At 38.5% G+C, this 16,616-nt stretch overlaps 1 protein-coding gene across 3 annotated transcripts in view; it reads left to right on the top strand.

The window, feature by feature from the left end:
- Window positions 1–1,796: 1,796 nt before the first annotated feature.
- armh3 (armadillo like helical domain containing 3) overlaps window positions 1,797–16,616 on the top strand; it is a 45,891-nt gene continuing 31,071 nt past the window's right edge. For all 3 annotated transcript variants that reach the window (XM_062032802.1, XM_062032806.1, XM_062032803.1), the window contains exons 1-12: window positions 1,797–1,918; window positions 8,164–8,273; window positions 8,360–8,416; window positions 8,799–8,945; window positions 9,027–9,134; window positions 9,209–9,301; window positions 9,385–9,459; window positions 12,816–12,902; window positions 13,059–13,115; window positions 13,230–13,273; window positions 13,663–13,723; window positions 14,076–14,122. In XM_062032802.1, coding sequence (XP_061888786.1) covers window positions 8,172–8,273; window positions 8,360–8,416; window positions 8,799–8,945; window positions 9,027–9,134; window positions 9,209–9,301; window positions 9,385–9,459; window positions 12,816–12,902; window positions 13,059–13,115; window positions 13,230–13,273; window positions 13,663–13,723; window positions 14,076–14,122 — 878 coding nt within the window. In that variant the 5' untranslated portion in view covers window positions 1,797–1,918; window positions 8,164–8,171. The remainder of the gene's footprint in view (window positions 1,919–8,163; window positions 8,274–8,359; window positions 8,417–8,798; window positions 8,946–9,026; window positions 9,135–9,208; window positions 9,302–9,384; window positions 9,460–12,815; window positions 12,903–13,058; window positions 13,116–13,229; window positions 13,274–13,662; window positions 13,724–14,075; window positions 14,123–16,616) is intronic.

Consider the following 16,616-nt stretch of genomic DNA (forward strand, 5'->3'; position numbering starts at 1 on the left):
ACAAATAAATGTGACCTACACACTCCGCTGAACAACCAGCAGAGGGCACTGCAGCCAGAGCGGTCTGGGTCACAGAGCATTATATGCATTGTATGCAAAATGCCCGGAGTTCTCTGCACAAAAACAATCCACGTCTTTACAGAGAGAACGCACAACGGGCATGAGCTTGCTCACGTTAGCGTTGTATTAGCTAAAGCTAATTTATCCAGTTAATCTGAAAGACCGTGCTAGCTGCTTATTTCATTGTATCAATGCCGTTTAATGACCTTGTCCCGATGTAGATACTGATCTCTTATCAGGGCAATGTGTGTCAAATCATCATCATATATCAATCATCATATGACCCTCCCTCGTGTGCCTCTGATTGGCTCGCCAGTGTCTGACCACGTCTATGACCGAGACCGCTCTGGCTGCAGTGCCCTCTGCTGGTTGCTCAGGCGAGCGTGTAGGTCACATTTATTTGTGCATCTGGTTTGTGGGAGGAATGTCTCATCGACACAAAAGCAAAAAAGCGATAAACAAAGCAAATTCAATACAAATACAAATACAAAATCAAGCATATTTATATTCAAATCTCAAAAATATATTTACAAATACACGTTTATTTATACAAATTCTTGATTTATTTGTATGTCACATTTTTATATTTATACATTTTATTTGTGTATACTTTGAAATCTCAAAAATATATTTACAAATATGCATTTATGTATACAAATTATTTATTTATCTGTATATCACATTTGTATTTGTATTTGTATATTTATTAATATATGCATATTAGGGGTGTGGGAAAAAATCGATTCGAATTCGAATTGCGATTCTCACGTTGTGCGATTCAGAATCGATTCTCTTTTTTTTTAATGGATTTTTTTATTTTTTATTTTAATTAATCAATCCAAAAAAACAATACACAGCAATACCATAACAATGCAATCCAATTCCAAAACCAAACCCGACCCAGCAACACTCAGAACTGCAATAAACAGAGCAATTGAGAGGAGACACAAACACGACACAGAACAAACCAAAAGTAGTGAAACAAAAATGAATATTATCAACAACAGTATCAATATTAGTTACAATTTCAACATAGCAGTGATTAAAAATCCCCCATTGACATTATCATAAGACATTTATAAAAACAAAAAAACAAAAAAAAAAACAATAGTGTCACAGTGGCTTAGACTTGCATCGCATCTCATAAGCTTGACAACACACTGTGTCCAATATTTTCACAAAGGTAAAATAAGTCATATTTTTGGTTCATTTAATAGTTAAAACAAATTTACATTATTGCAATCAGTCTATAAAACATTGTCCTTTACAATTATAAAAGCTTTTTACAAAAATCTACTACTCTGTTTGCATGTCAGCAGACTGGGGTAGATCCTGCTGAAATCCTATGTATTGAATGAATAGAGAATCATTTTGAATCGGGAAAAAAATCGTTTTTGAATCGAGAATCGCGTTGAATCGAAAAAATAAAAATAAAAAATCGATTTTGAATCGAATCATCACCCCAAGAATCGATATTAAATCGAATCGTGGGACACCCAAAGATTCACAGCCCTAATGCATATGTATTAATATCATATTGATATATATAAGTTGATGTGAGACAATTCTACTTCCATAAGGGCCGAGGTGAACGCACTTTGGACACAAAAAAACCTCAACATTATTCAAAAACAACAAAACGACATAATAATAATAATACCAGTTATTGAAATAGAATAGATGCAGCTTCTAGCAAAGTGCATAAAAATGATTACTGCTCCTTATTATTGTTGCCATGTTTGGGTGCAGGGACACTGTCGACCACTAGGGGGCTGGAGAGTTAGCAGCGTGCTAGCAGAAGCTAGTGCTGTGTGAAGGATTTATGAGCTACAAACACACTCCATACATTGAAAGTGAGGTAAGAATGGAAGACGCTCTTAGAATCTTTATAATAATAACGCAACGCAAGACGCACGTAAATGCGTCCATGTCAACCGTTTTGTCGTCGAAGCTCGCTACGTTAATGATAACAACCTTGTCTGGCCAGGCTTTAGCCGGCTAGCATTAGCTGTGCATTGGGCGACAGATATAATGCAATCGGCTATTAGCAATGCCAAAAGAGGAACACGTCCAACGTTGTGTTGTGTTTGTTTCGCAGACTTATACGTAAGTTAACAAACATTATCGAACAAAGTAACGTTAACTGGTTAGCATCCCATCCCACACATCATGTGTCATGCATGATGTTATTAACCAAACGTTGAAAGTTGATGACAACAAGTTCCATGGCTAACACAAGGTTAGCCTAAATATTAAAACCATAATTTCATGCATTCTGTCCATCTGAAAAGCCCAAAACAGTTATTTGGGCAATAAGGCCTGTTATTAAAATGAATTGAGGCTGGGCGATATGGCCTTTTTTTAATATCTCGATATTTTTAGGCCATATCGCGATACACAATATATATCTCGATATTTTTGCCTTAGCCTTGAATGAACACTTGATGCATATAATCACAGCGGTATGATAATTCTATGTGTCTACATTAAAACATTCTTGTTCATACTGCATTAATATATGCTCATTTTAAACTTTCATGCAGAGAGTGAAATCACAACTAAGTCAATTGACCAATACTGTATTTATTAAACAGTTATTAATGATTTCTGCTGGTGACGTGCTTCCGGATTTTATGTCAACACAAAAAATTAGCCTTGGCGCAAAAAAGGTTAAAACACTAGCAGACTTATATGTAAGTTAACAAACATTACCGAACAAAGTAACGTTAACTGGTTAGCATCCCATCCCACACATCATGTGTCATGCATGATGTTATTAACCAAACGTTGAAAGTTGATGACAACAAGTTCCATGGCTAACACAATGTTAGCCTGAATATTAAAACCACAATTTCATGCATTCTGTCCATCTGAAAAGCCCAAAACAGTTATTTTGGCAATAAGGCCTGTTATTAAAATGAATTGAGGCTGGGCGATATGGCCTTTTTTTAATATCTCGATATTTTTAGGCCATATCGCGATACACAATATATATCTCGATATTTTTGCCTTAGCCTTGAATGAACACTTGATGCATATAATCACAGCAGTATGATAATTCTATGTGTCTACATTAAAACATTCTTGTTCATACTGCATTAATATACACTACCGTTCAAAAGTTTGGGGTCACCCAAACAATTTTGTGGAATAGCCTTCATTTCTAAGAACAAGAATAGACTGTCGAGTTTCAGATGAAAGTTCTCTTTTTCTGGCCATTTTGAGCGTTTAATTGACCCCACAAATGTGATGCTCCAGAAACTCGATCTGCTCAAAGGAAGGTCAGTTTTGTAGCTTCTGTAACGAGCTAAACTGTTTTCAGATGTGTGAACATGATTGCACAAGGGTTTTCTAATCATCAATTAGCCTTCTGAGCCAATGAGCAAACACATTGTACCATTAGAACACTGGAGTGATAGTTGCTGGGAATGAGCCTCTATACACCTATGTAGATATTGCACCAAAAACCAGACATTTGCAGCTAGAATAGTCATTTACCACATTAGCAATGTATAGAGTGTATTTCTTTAAAGTTAAGACTAGTTTAAAGTTATCTTCATTGAAACGTACAGTGCTTTTCCTTCAAAAATAAGGACATTTCAATGTGACCCCAAACTTTTGAACGGTAGTGTATGCTCATTTTAAACTTTCATGCAGAGAATGAAATCACAACTAAGTCAATTGACCAATACTGTATTTATTAAACAGTAATTAATGCTTTAATGATTTCTGCTGGTGACGTGCCTCCGGATTTTATGTCAACACAAAAAATGAGCCTTGGCGCAAAAAAGGTTAAAACACTAGCAGACTTGTACGTATGTTAACAAACATTATCGAACAAAGTAACGTTAACTGGTTAGCATCCCATCCCACACATCATGTGTCATGCATGATGTTATTAACCAAACGTTGAAAGTTGATGACAACAAGTTCCATGGCTAACATAATGTTAGCCTGAATATTAAAACCACAATTTCATGCATTTTGTCCATCTGAAAAGCTCACAACAGTTATTTGGGCAATAAGGTCTGTTATTAAAATGAATGTATTATATTTTGACTCCGGACCTTCTCTAATATTACCTTATATAATCTCCACAACTCGCGTACTTTCCTTTTCTATTGTAATTATTAATATGTACACTACTCACAAAAATTCAAAGATATTTTGAGTGTAATTTTAGGATACAACTAAAGTTTGCCCTTTTATAAACTTTTGTCCAACTGATCCAATGTTTGTCTAGGTTTTGCACGACTTATTGTTTTCTTACAAGGAGCTAAACATCAGAATTCACAACAGTTGTGTGATAAATGAATCTACCAATACATTACTGTGTTTCCCACAGGACTGGAATCTAGCTGCGGCATTGGGTAGTGGGGTGGTGTAAGCGGGCAAATAGGACAGCGGCATAGTGTTTGTTTGGACAGTGGAGAATTGATCTTTTTAATTTGTGTCATAACAAACGTGCCACATGATCTCATGTTTTTAAACCTTATCCAACAATAGAATGTAAAGTTAATGACTTACGTGCACGTTATAACACACACGCATGATTAAAATTTTTTTTATTGGTGTTTATTGGGCTCCATGTGAACATGCGCTGATTTTAAAGACAATACACATACAATTGTACATTTGCCCGATACAGATGATATATGATATAAATAATATACTTTTGGCCGACTATTAAGCCTTTAATACTATCCTTATAATTTCGCCACACCTAGTGTGTGTGTGTGTGTGTGTGTGTGTGTGTGTGTGTGTGTGTGTGTGTGTGTGTGTGTGTGTGTGTGTGTGTGTGTGTGTGTGTGTGTGTGTGTGTGTGTGTGTGTGTGTGACAATCATGGGTACTTTATCTTTAACTTAAATATTGTGATAATGCATGTTGATGACACATTTTAGCTGTGTCCCTCAAATTTGACAGCGACAAGCGGACAAACAAATGCGTCCTCAACAAGTGTCCCGATACCAATATTTTGGTACCGGTACCAAAATATATTTCGGTACTTTTCGATACTTTTCTAAATAAAGGGGACCACAAAAAATTGCATTATTGGCTTTATTTTAACAAAAAACATGTGTTTCTTATTGCAATTTTGTCCTTAAATAAAATAGTAACATATTGTGTCATTTTCCATTCTATTATTTTGTCAAAATTATTAAGGACAAATGGTAGAAAATGAATTAATAATGTACTTGTTCATTTACTGTTAATATCTGCTTACTTTCTCTTTTAACATGTTCTACCTACACTTCTGTTAAAATGTAATAATCATTTATTCTTCTGTTATTTGGATGCTTTACATTATTTTTGGATGATACCACAAATTTGGGTATCAATCTGATACCAAGTCGTTACAGGATCATACATTGGTAGTATTCAAAGTACTCATGTGTCCAGGGACATATTTCCTGAGTTTATATAAACATAATATACAATTTTAAAAAAACGAAAGAAGATGTTGTGATGCCAAAAAATATTGACGTAATCATAGTAGTATCGACTAGATACGCTCCTGTACTTGGTATCATTACAGTGGATGTCAGGTGTAGATCCACCCATGGCGTTTGTTTACATTGTGATGCTGGTCAGCTACGGTGTGTAGTGAAACATGTTTAGCTATTCCTCGTCCTGCAGGGATGATACATGTAAGAAACTTACTTTATTTGTTACCACGGAGGCAAGGATTAGTGATTTAGAAATGTCTACAACACTGCAGACTGCGGATGGACTTTAGCCGCTATGTAGCTAGCCATGTCTTAAAGCACCTCTTCCTGAGGGCGTTTCAGTGTTATAACGTCACCTTTATCTTTAGTTTTTAAGCCAAAATGTGTCCGTTCTCCCTTTTCTGTCCACACACATTGTCTGTTTGTAAGTACTCCGTGATTGTGCGCTGCCGAACATGCTCGTCTGCTCGTAAACCAGCAATGTCATGACCTGACGACGACAGGGTGGGGGACCGGTATGTTTTATTTTAGAGGCGGTATAGTACCGAATATGATTTATTAGTTTTACGGTACTACACTAATACCGGTATACCGTACAACCTTATCCATTCTTGTTAACGACTATTGTCCTTCCACAGTGCAAAGCCACTTCTAAGTCAGCAATCCTCACCTCCATGGCGGCAAATAATGTAACGGTACAGTGGGAGAAGGAGACGGCACGGAGGCAGGGACTTCGTTAGCTTGCAGTGTGTTTATTTGCACAAATGTGTGACGTGTGTAATTAAACCAAATATGTGGTGTGTCACTATGTGAAGCGATTATCTGTTGAGTGTTACCGGGAGGTGTTGGAGGTGCGTGAAGTCCAGGAAGAGCAAGGCAGGCTCGAAAGTCCAGGGACAGGCAGAAGGTCATGGGCTGGAGCGAGGTGTCGTTGTCTGAGGGCAGGCGTGAGGTCGAGATCCAGTAAGGCAGCAGAGAGTCCAGAGGGGATCCAGGAAGACTAGACACACAACTAGAAACCAGGGGATGACAAAGGGCTGCTGGATGGCAACACAGGACAAGACACAATGAGCACAACGGAGGCAAAACACAAGGAGCGAGGAAGCACTTATGCAAGGAAGCTAGCGACGTGTACGGCTAACTGTACAAGTAGCTACGTTCTGGCACTGGAACGCAGGACACGCTGGCTTAAGACGGCAGGGGTCTCATCAGCGTGTGTTGATTGCAAAGTGCGTGCAGCCACGCTGCAGGAGAGGAACGCCCGTGGGCTTGTCCCGAGGCGCACACAGCAGAGTGAGAGGCGGCAGGTGTTTGAACCGTAATAGTAAGAGCGTGCCCAGCGGTGCGCTCAATAGAGCACGTCGAGGAATGCACAGCGGCATTTTTTTTCCTTTTCTCATCAGTGGAGGACGAGGAATAGCTAAACATTCTACACTACACACCGTAGGATATGCTAACTGCAAGCTAGAGGTCTTGAATGTAAACAAAGAGGGGCGTGTCAATAGAAATATCGACAGTAACAATACCAAGTATAGCATCAGTATATGGCTGATACTTCCAGTTGGTTACAGTGGTTTTGTTGTTTTTGTTGTTGTTTACCAGCTCAGGAAATAAGTCCCTTAACACAAAGATTTTAAGGGGGGAAAAAAATTAATGATTTAAATCAGAGCCAATAGTAGAAAATAAATTAGATATTTTATTGATATTCTTTAACCGCTGTCCTGTTTTTGTTCGATTTATAAATTTGATAAAAAATTTAATTGTTCAATGATGACAATCTGAATTATCAGCATTTGTGTGCATTGGTGTGCCCAATACTGTCCCTGTAACTACTTTATTTGATCGATACCCACAATTATGGTATCGCCAAAACTAATTTGAAGTAGCCAAACAACACAGAAGAATAAGTGTGTATTACATTTTAACAGAAGTGTAGATAGAAACATGTTACAAAAGAAAGTAAACAGTTATTAACAGTACATTAGCAACTAGATAAATAATACCAATAGTTTTGAGAAAATACTACAACTGGAAATGACACAATATGTTACCGCATATGTCAGCAGCCAAATTAGGAGCCTTTGTAACCCGTTTTGAAATGGTTCGAGTTATATAGCAAAGAATACATTGTAATATATGTCGTCATCACAGGAGGCTACAATATATATCGCCCATCCCAAGCGGAGTTACAATATCATCCACTGTACAGAGTTTTAACAACAACTCGTCACAAATAAATGTATGGGAACACTACATTTTATACAGTATGCCTTTTATTTGACTCTTCCAGTCTGTAGCTCTGTTGCAATACTGCTGTTGACAATCAAAGATCAGTGGCTACTTGCCTCTGAGAACATTCTTTTTGAAGCCTCGAAATGACGAGATAACGTTGATCAATTCTTAGGTGCTGTCTTGGTCTGATGAGATCAAATGTGGAATGTTTAAATACCAATCCTCATCAAACTAGGACATTTATTGGTCCATTTATGGATCACACACTTGTGATTTGTTTCATTCAGTTCCTTGTTAGAGAACTGCAACTCGTGCAAAAAGTTGCAAAACAGTAAAAAAACAGTTGGATAATACATTTTAGGTTAATCCGAATACACTTAACTCTTTGTCAGTACTGTAGTGTGTATCTGTCCTTGTGCCCAGGCCCAGTCATGTCTCAGGTGGAGAAGAAGGCAGGTTTGCTGAGGAGGACGTCGTCCTCTAAGAAACCTCTAAAGGAGAAGGTGGTGTTGATGTACGATGAGATCTTTGCAGTGAGTATCATGAGCATGACAACTGCAAACTATATTATGAATGTTAAATATGTTTATTGAAACGATGCGTTGTCTGTTAAATTCAGAAAGAAGACCCTGCTAAAAACAGCCCTCGCTTCTGGGATGAGCTGTTTCTAATGAAGGTACAGTAGAGTAATCAGGGTTTCACCTAGAGAAGGTGTGTCCAAACTTTTGGCCTGTACTGTATATGTATACATATGTGTATATATATACACACACAAATAAATAGCCTGGTCCCCGGCCAAATTCTTTCAACCCAATGTGGCCCCCAAGTTTGGGGACCCCTATGTTAGTCTTTCCCAAGTTTTGAACTGAATTTGGGCTGGTGTCATTCCTGGGCCGGATTAGGCAGAGAGTGTGCTGTGTTGTCTGTAGGGAATTAAGAGATGGCCAAGTGAACAATTCCTTCATGCTCAAATGTGTTATCATCCTCCAGTCGTTCGCATGATCACAATTAAGCACTGCTTTTTTGTACATTTTAAAACGACTCCTTTGCTCTTCCAGGTGAACTTAGAGTACCTTGAGTCGAAGCTGGAGAGTGTCGATGGCGAGGAGGTTCAGCGGATCCAGGACAACATTAACTCGTTGTTCCATCACAGCGTTCAGGCTCTTGGAGAGGAGCATCAGATCAAAGTTGTCAATGCTCTCCAGGTGACTACATTTACCATCTTAGCATGTAGAATATGTAACACAGTTCTCTCTTAATGCCACCTGTGTGTGCTTCTCTCCCAGACTCTATGTGCACTTTTTCGTGGGGTTCATCAAAAGAACAAGTCGGCGTCTGGCTTTGACATCATTAATATGCTCATGGGCTTTGACAAAGCCGAGCAAAGGATGAAGGTATACAGAGAATCTCCAGCATGAATACACAGCGTCACGTTAAAGGAATTACAAGTGGTTTGTGCTTGCTGCAGGACTTAATGGAAAGCCTGGATAGCCTCCTTTGTGGAGATGGTTCAGAAAGTCTAAAGAGCCTTTGTCTCAAACTTCTGCTGTGTCTGGTGACGGTGAGACAATATAGAAGACCTTCATGTAACAGATTATTTTACTTAAGTGGGGAAAAAAATCACTTCAACGTATGTGTTTGCAGGTAACCGACAATATCAGTCAGAATACCATCTTGGAATATGTGATGATCAATAGCATATTTGAAGCCATTCTGCAAGTAAGTTCTAAGCAAACCTGCAACTTCACATCTGTATGCCAGTAAAAATACAATTATTTTTTTTTACGTCTATGCATTAACGGCCTATAATTGTGGAATAAAATAAGTATTAAAGTTAGATTATTAAATTATTTTCCTCAATTCTCAAATATAAGTGAATAAAAATATGTATTTCAATAACAAAGTAGTATTAATGAAAACAATAATATTACATTTTAAGATCAGAGGTTTGCCTTGTTGTCATTTAGTCGTTTTTTAGTGTAGTTGCTACTTTTTGTGCAGATGACTCAGGTTCGATTCCCCACCAGTGTCCCAACACTCAGCCATTGGAAAGTTGTAAAAACTAAAATTATTAATGCGAGTATTAATTGACAAAGAAGACATGTTTTAAATTACAAATACTATTTTTATGTGTTGTAGGGATGGGCGAAATGGCCTAACATCTTTATCACAATCTATACTGCAGCCTCCAGCAATAACTTTATATATCATAATATATTATTTGGCATATAAATGATAATAGGACAATTTTTAAAACGAGTTACAAAGGCTCCTAATTTGGCTGCTGACGTATGCGTCAGAACTATAAATAACTTGATAATTTACTGTCAATAGCTGGTTTCTTTCTGTTGTAACATGGTTCTATCTACTCTTCTGTTAAAATGTATAAAGCACGTATTCTTCTGTTGTTTAGGTACTTACATTAGTTTTAGGCTATACTACACATTTGGCTATCAATCCTTCTAATGCCAAGTCATAACAGGGACAGTATCGGTCATACCAATTCTGGAACTTTTCAACATCATTTTATAATTAAATTTTTGATCATTAAATTAATTATTAATCACACCAGACAAGAACACAGGTTGGTGGTGTAACAATAGAAATTAAATAGACTATTTCCTTATATTGGTTTAGATTTTAAATCCTTTTGTTTTTGCCGTTGAATGGATCATATTTAAAACACTTCCTCATGGGAACATGATAGTGCTTTGGTCAAAATTTTGCATAATTATATTTTATAAACTGTTTTCAAGTCACTTTCTGACAGTCTCTTCATGATGCGCCGTTTTATGAGCGGTCTTATTTATGTGCCTCCACTTTGACAGCGACTTCTCCCCGTCAACCATGTTGAAGTTTTTAGCGCTTCCAAATAGAGTTCACTGACATATAAGTAAATGACAACAGCGGAGGATTTTAGAATGTGTGTGTTTATACGAGTCAGTCTGCCCAACAACAGGAGGATAGAGAAAAAGAAGGACCATAACGACTCTGACTCGCCCAAAACTTTACCATACCTGTAAATAGAGATATCCACTGACGTAACTAGTGACAAATACTAACATAGCTACTCAAATTCCAAATGCCTCGTTTGGAGAAAATATGAAAGAAGGCAAGATTGTTTTATGAATATCTCCGCCATGCCTCCATGGTTTGATTGACATTTTCAAGACTTATGGAGATCCCAAATACAAAAAACATGTTCCATCAGGTAAGAACATTGTATTTTGCATAATAGAAAGTCTTTAAAGTCCTTTTGTGTCCAGAGACTTTTTCCCCCCTAAGTTTGTAAAGCAATATAAAGAAATGACACAATTATTTTTGATAGTAAAAGGATATCGATCCAACCACTGAAAATATTTTTGATAATAAAAAATGTCAATTTAATCACTGTAGTATCACCCATGTACTGATACTATAATTTGTATTGTTAATGTTAATATTAGTTTTCATTCAATAGCTCTAGCTTGCGTTAGCATATCCTCTTCCAGTGTATAGTGTAGCATGTTTAGATACCGGTACACTATATTGCCAAAAGTATTTGGCCACCCATCCAAAGGATCAGAATCAGGTGTCCGAATCACTTGGCCCGGCCACAGGTGTATACATTCAAGCACTCCGGCATGGAGACTGTTTCTACAAACATTTGTGAAAGAATGGGCCGCTCTCAGCAGCTCAGTGATTTCCATCGTGGAACTGTCATAGGATGCCACCTGTGCAAAAAAATCCAGTCGTGAAATTTCCTCGCTCCTAAATATTCCAAAGTCAACCGTCGGCTTTATTGTAAGAAAATGGAAGAGTTTGGGAACAACAGCAACTCAGCCACGGAGTGGTAGCCCACGTAAACTGACAGGATGCTGAAGCGCATAATGCAAAGAGGTCACCGACTTTCTGCATAGTCAGTTGCTACAGAGCTCCAAACTTCATGTGACCTTCCAATTAGCCCATGTACAGTATGCAGAGAGCTTCATGGAATGGGTTTCCATGGCCGATCAGCTGCATCTAAGCCATACATCACCAAGTCCAATGCAAAGCGTCGGATGCAGTGGTGTAAAGCACGTCGCCACTGGACTCTAGAGCAGTGGAGACGCGTTCTCTGGAGTGAGAAATCACGCTTTTCCATCTGGCAATCTGATGGACGAGTCTGGTTTTGGAGGATGCCAGGAGAACGGTACATTTCGGACCGCATTGTGCCGAGTGTGAAATTTGGTGGAGGACGAATTATGGTGTGGGGTTGTTTTTCAGGAGTTGGACTTGTCCCCTCAGTTCCAGTGAAATGAACTTTGAATTCTCCAGGATACTAAAAAATATTTTGGACAATTCCATGCTCCCAACCTTGGGGGAACAGTTTGGAGCGGGCCTCTTCCTCTTCCAACATGACTGTGCACCAGTGCACAAAGCAAGGTCCATAAAGACATGGATGACAGAGTCTGGTGTGGATGAACTTGACTGGCCTGCACAGAGCCCTGACCTGAACCCGATAGAACACCTTTGGGATTAATTAGAACGGAAACTGAGAGCCAGGCCTTCTCGACCAACATCAGTGTGTGACCTCACCAATTCGCTTTTGGAAGAATGGTGGAAAAGTCCTATAAACACTCCACAACCTTGTGGACAGCCTTCCTAGAAGAGTTGAAGCTGTGATTGCTGCAAAAGCTGGACTGACATCATATTGAACCTTATGGGTTAGGAATGGGATGGCACTTCAAGTTCATATGTGAGTCAAGGCAGGTGGCCAAATACTTCTGGCAATATAGTGTACTTACAGACTTAGAAGTGGCTTTGCACTGTGGAGTACTATTAGCCGCTAGCAAGAATACTACAGTGCGTTGAGGACGCGTTCATTCGCTTGTCACTGTCAAGTTTGCAAACACAGCTGGAATGTGTCCTCAACATGCATTATCACAATATAGTATTAAAAGCTCTTTCATCGGTCAAATTTATAAAGTTAATGTCATATCTGTATCGCGCAACCCTATTGTGTTGTATATTATACTTTTGAGGAATTGAATGTGTCTAAATGACAGATGGTGGCTTTCAACACTTCTCAGTGCAGCTGTATTTCTACCCAACAGATTCTTTCAGATGCGTCCAGTAGAGGGCAGCATGGTTATGATGCTGTGGTTCTACTGGCCCTTTTGGTCAACTACAGAAAGTATGAGGTTTGTTCTTTGCACATATTGCATATTGTCTGTGTCTTATTATTGGTAATTATATATGTGCACTTTGCAGAAAATAACTTTAGTCCCTGGTCATTAATATTCAATTAACTATTGACATAATGTGCATAAAATTGACCTTTTATTTGTCTCTCTCAGTCTGTAAATCCATATATTGTGAAGCTCTCTATCGTGGATGATGAGCCGACACTGGATGTAAGTATGCTGTTATCACACCCACAATTATAATTGGAGTTTCAATAAACAGCCTGTCTTTATTTGATGTTTCAAAACAAATCAGATTGAAATATAATTGTTTTTCTTCCCCAGGGAATGGGCATGGTTGTTCACCAAGCTTTAACAGAATATAACAGGTGAAAAACAAAAACAAGAGTGTAGAATGATCATGCCGATAGCCCCATGAGTTTGTGTTGATGTTTTAAATTCTATTTCTACTTAACTCATAAAAAATACAAAAAGGTATGCATAGCTAACAGTTCAGTCGTGTGTTTGCATGAGGCAAAATGCTGTTTGTGGAGAAAGATTATTTATGTGATGAGCAACTTTGCATAGTCTGTTGATGAGTGAGTGAGTGAGTGTTTGTTTGTGTGTGTGTGTATTATACAAAAAGCCTCTTTGTTTACTTGCCTGTGTGTGATTTAAAGTTAAAGTACCAATGATTGTCACAACCTGTAATTCTGGAACGTTCATTACCCCCCCCCTTCCTGCTGATTGTTTCTCCTCATTCTCTTATGTACTACAGGCAGTACAAAGACAAAGAAGAAGAGAACCAGGGTGGCTTCTTCTCTACCCTCACTAGTATGGTAGGTGTTGAAAGTAGCAGTGCAACTAAAAACATTGACTTTTTTACCTCATCTTCTACATGTTGAAAATATTGATATCATCAGGTCAGGTTCTCTTGTTTCATGGAGACTATTTACTATTAAAGGAAAATATTTTTAGAGTGCTTTCTAGGCTGAATAGATTAATCCCAGTTACCTGTATTGTTAACTGCCTTGTACTTACAGTTTTTCACTATTTAGAACACACAGAAAACGGACATGCCTCATATAGAGATTGTGGATGATGGGCAAAATGAAACAAAAAAGTGGAGTTGTCCTTTCAAAGTCTGTTTCCTCAAATTGAACAACGCCGTGTTTTTCTAACTGCGTGCAGGTGGGCAACATGTTTATAGCAGATGCAGATGAGAAGCTCTCAGTGCAGTAAGTGCGCCTCTCAAATTACACTTTTTTTTTAAGTGATTCCACCATAAAGCTACAAAACCTTTGCTCACTCAAATCAAATAAAGTGCAACATGAAGAAAAATGAGGACATTTTACACAGTAAAAGTAGTCCTTTGTTTTTTATTGCAATTTCTTTGATTTAGCAAATTTGTAAAATTCAAATTGTCATCAAATGCAAAGAGGGGAGTCATTGTGTGGAAAAACAAAATTAATATTAAAAAACGCACAGACACATATACACTACCGTTCAAAAGTTTGGGGTCACCCAAACAATTTTGTGGAATAGCCTTCATTTCTAAGAACAAGAATAGACTGTCGAGTTTCAGATGAAAGTTCTCTTTTTCTGGCCATTTTGAGCGTTTAATTGAACCCACAAATGTGATGCTCCAGAAACTCAATCTGCTCAAAGGAAGGTCAGTTTTGTAGCTTCTGTAACGAGCTAAACTGTTTTCAGATGTGTGAACATGATTGCACAAGGGTTTTCTAATCATCAATTAGCCTTCTGAGCCAATGAGCAAACACATTGTACCATTTGAACACTGGAGTGATAGTTGCTGGAAATGGGCCTCTATACACCTATGTAGATATTGCACCAAAAACCAGACATTTGCAGCTAGAATAGTCATTTACCACATTAGCAATGTATAGAGTGTATTTCTTTAAAGTTAAGACTAGTTTAAAGTTCTCTTCATTGAAAAGTACAGTGCTTTTCCTTCAAAAATAAGGACATTTCAATGTGACCCCAAACTTTTGAACGGTAGTGTATACACATTATACTGTATATTGTTTCATTCCGTCCAGTACCAGTTATGACCATAGCTTTTTTCATAAATTGACTAACTCCAGGGTTTCCCCAACATGCACTAGATCGTGGTGTGGCGCCATGGCAAAATAAAATAAAAAATAAGTGTATTTTATGTCAAAACAAATCAAAGTAAGACATTGTATGTATAGATATATATGGCTTATTATTTGCGCAGTATTGACTATTGATGCCCCGAAAATTTGGCCACCGAAAAACTTTCATCAACCGTATGCAAGACGCCTTGTTAAAATACATCCTGGCAGCATGTCTGCTATTTGGAGGTACTTTAATATATCCAAGATATACCTGCCCCCCGCACAACAATGTACAAAATGTGCAAAGCGTAAATATTAAGAGGATAGTGGCGTTCTTTGAAAGAGAGAAATGGCGCGGGTGGCTAGTGTCGGCGGTAAGACTGAGGCGCTGCCGGCACCTTAGTTCTCGCGGCTGGCGGCTTGGGCGTTGGGGCAGCGGCTCCTCCAACCACGGCATGCGCACACCCCCACTTCGCACTACAGCCTGACCGACCAGGCCCTTGGAGCCAATCCTTGTCCTGAAGTTACGAATCTGACTTACAGACTTCCCTTACTCACCTTGTTCAAACATTCCACTGAGCGTCTCTGGAAGAGAATGAAGTGGGCTGAGCCTCGACTGGCTTGGACACTGATCTTCTGCATGATAATTGGATGATCTGTTTAAGGCTGAATCCCTTTTTCATTGACAACAAAATGAGCAAAACAGCAATATTGAAATGTGAACCACTGTCAGAATTTTTCAAGTTTCATTCCCTTGTTCTGTGTTGATATGGAGAATTTTACAACCCCTTAAGTGACGTTTTTTTTGTAAAATCTAACATCTTTATATCTTTTATCTGTTATCGGAGACTGGATTCGTGTTTAGAGATTAGCTGAAAATTAGCCTCCCCTTAATTGAAATACCAACAGCCGCCACAGCCTGTTACTCTGAACAAAAATATAAACCCCACACTTTTGTTTTTGCTCCTATTATTCACGAGTTGAACTCAAAAGATCCAAAACTTTTACTGTATTCACAAGACCTGTTCCTCTCAAATAGTGTTAACAAATATGTCTAAATCTGTGTTCGTGAGTATTTCTTGTTTGCCAAGATAAACCATCCCACCTCACAGGTGTGGGATTTTAAGATGCTGATTAAACAACCTGATTATAGCACAGGTGTGCCTTAGGCTGCCCACAATAAAAGGCCACTTGGAAATGTGCAGTTTTATCACACACCACAATGCCACAGATGTTGCAAGTTTTGAGAGAACATGCAGTTGGCATGCTGACTGCAGGAATGTCCACTAAAGCTGTTGCCCGTGAATTGAATGTTCATTTCTCTACCATAAACTGTCTCCAAAGGCGTTTCAGAGAATTTGGCAGTACATCCAACCAGCCTCACAACCGCAGACCATGTGTAATCACACCAGCTCAGGACCTCCACATCCACGTCTGCTGCAACAATTTGTTTGCATAACCAAATAATTTCTGCACAACCTATGAGAAACCGTTTCAGGGAAGCTCAGCTACATGCTCGTCATCATCAACGGGGTCTCGATCTGATTCCAGTTTGTCGTCGTAACCGACTTGAGTGGCCAAATGCTCACATTCGATGGCGTCTGGCACGTTGGAGAGGTGTTCTCTTCACGGA

The sequence above is a fragment of the Entelurus aequoreus genome, linkage group LG22 (genome assembly GCF_033978785.1).
Source record: "Entelurus aequoreus isolate RoL-2023_Sb linkage group LG22, RoL_Eaeq_v1.1, whole genome shotgun sequence".
Taxonomy (NCBI): Eukaryota; Metazoa; Chordata; class Actinopteri; order Syngnathiformes; family Syngnathidae; genus Entelurus; species Entelurus aequoreus.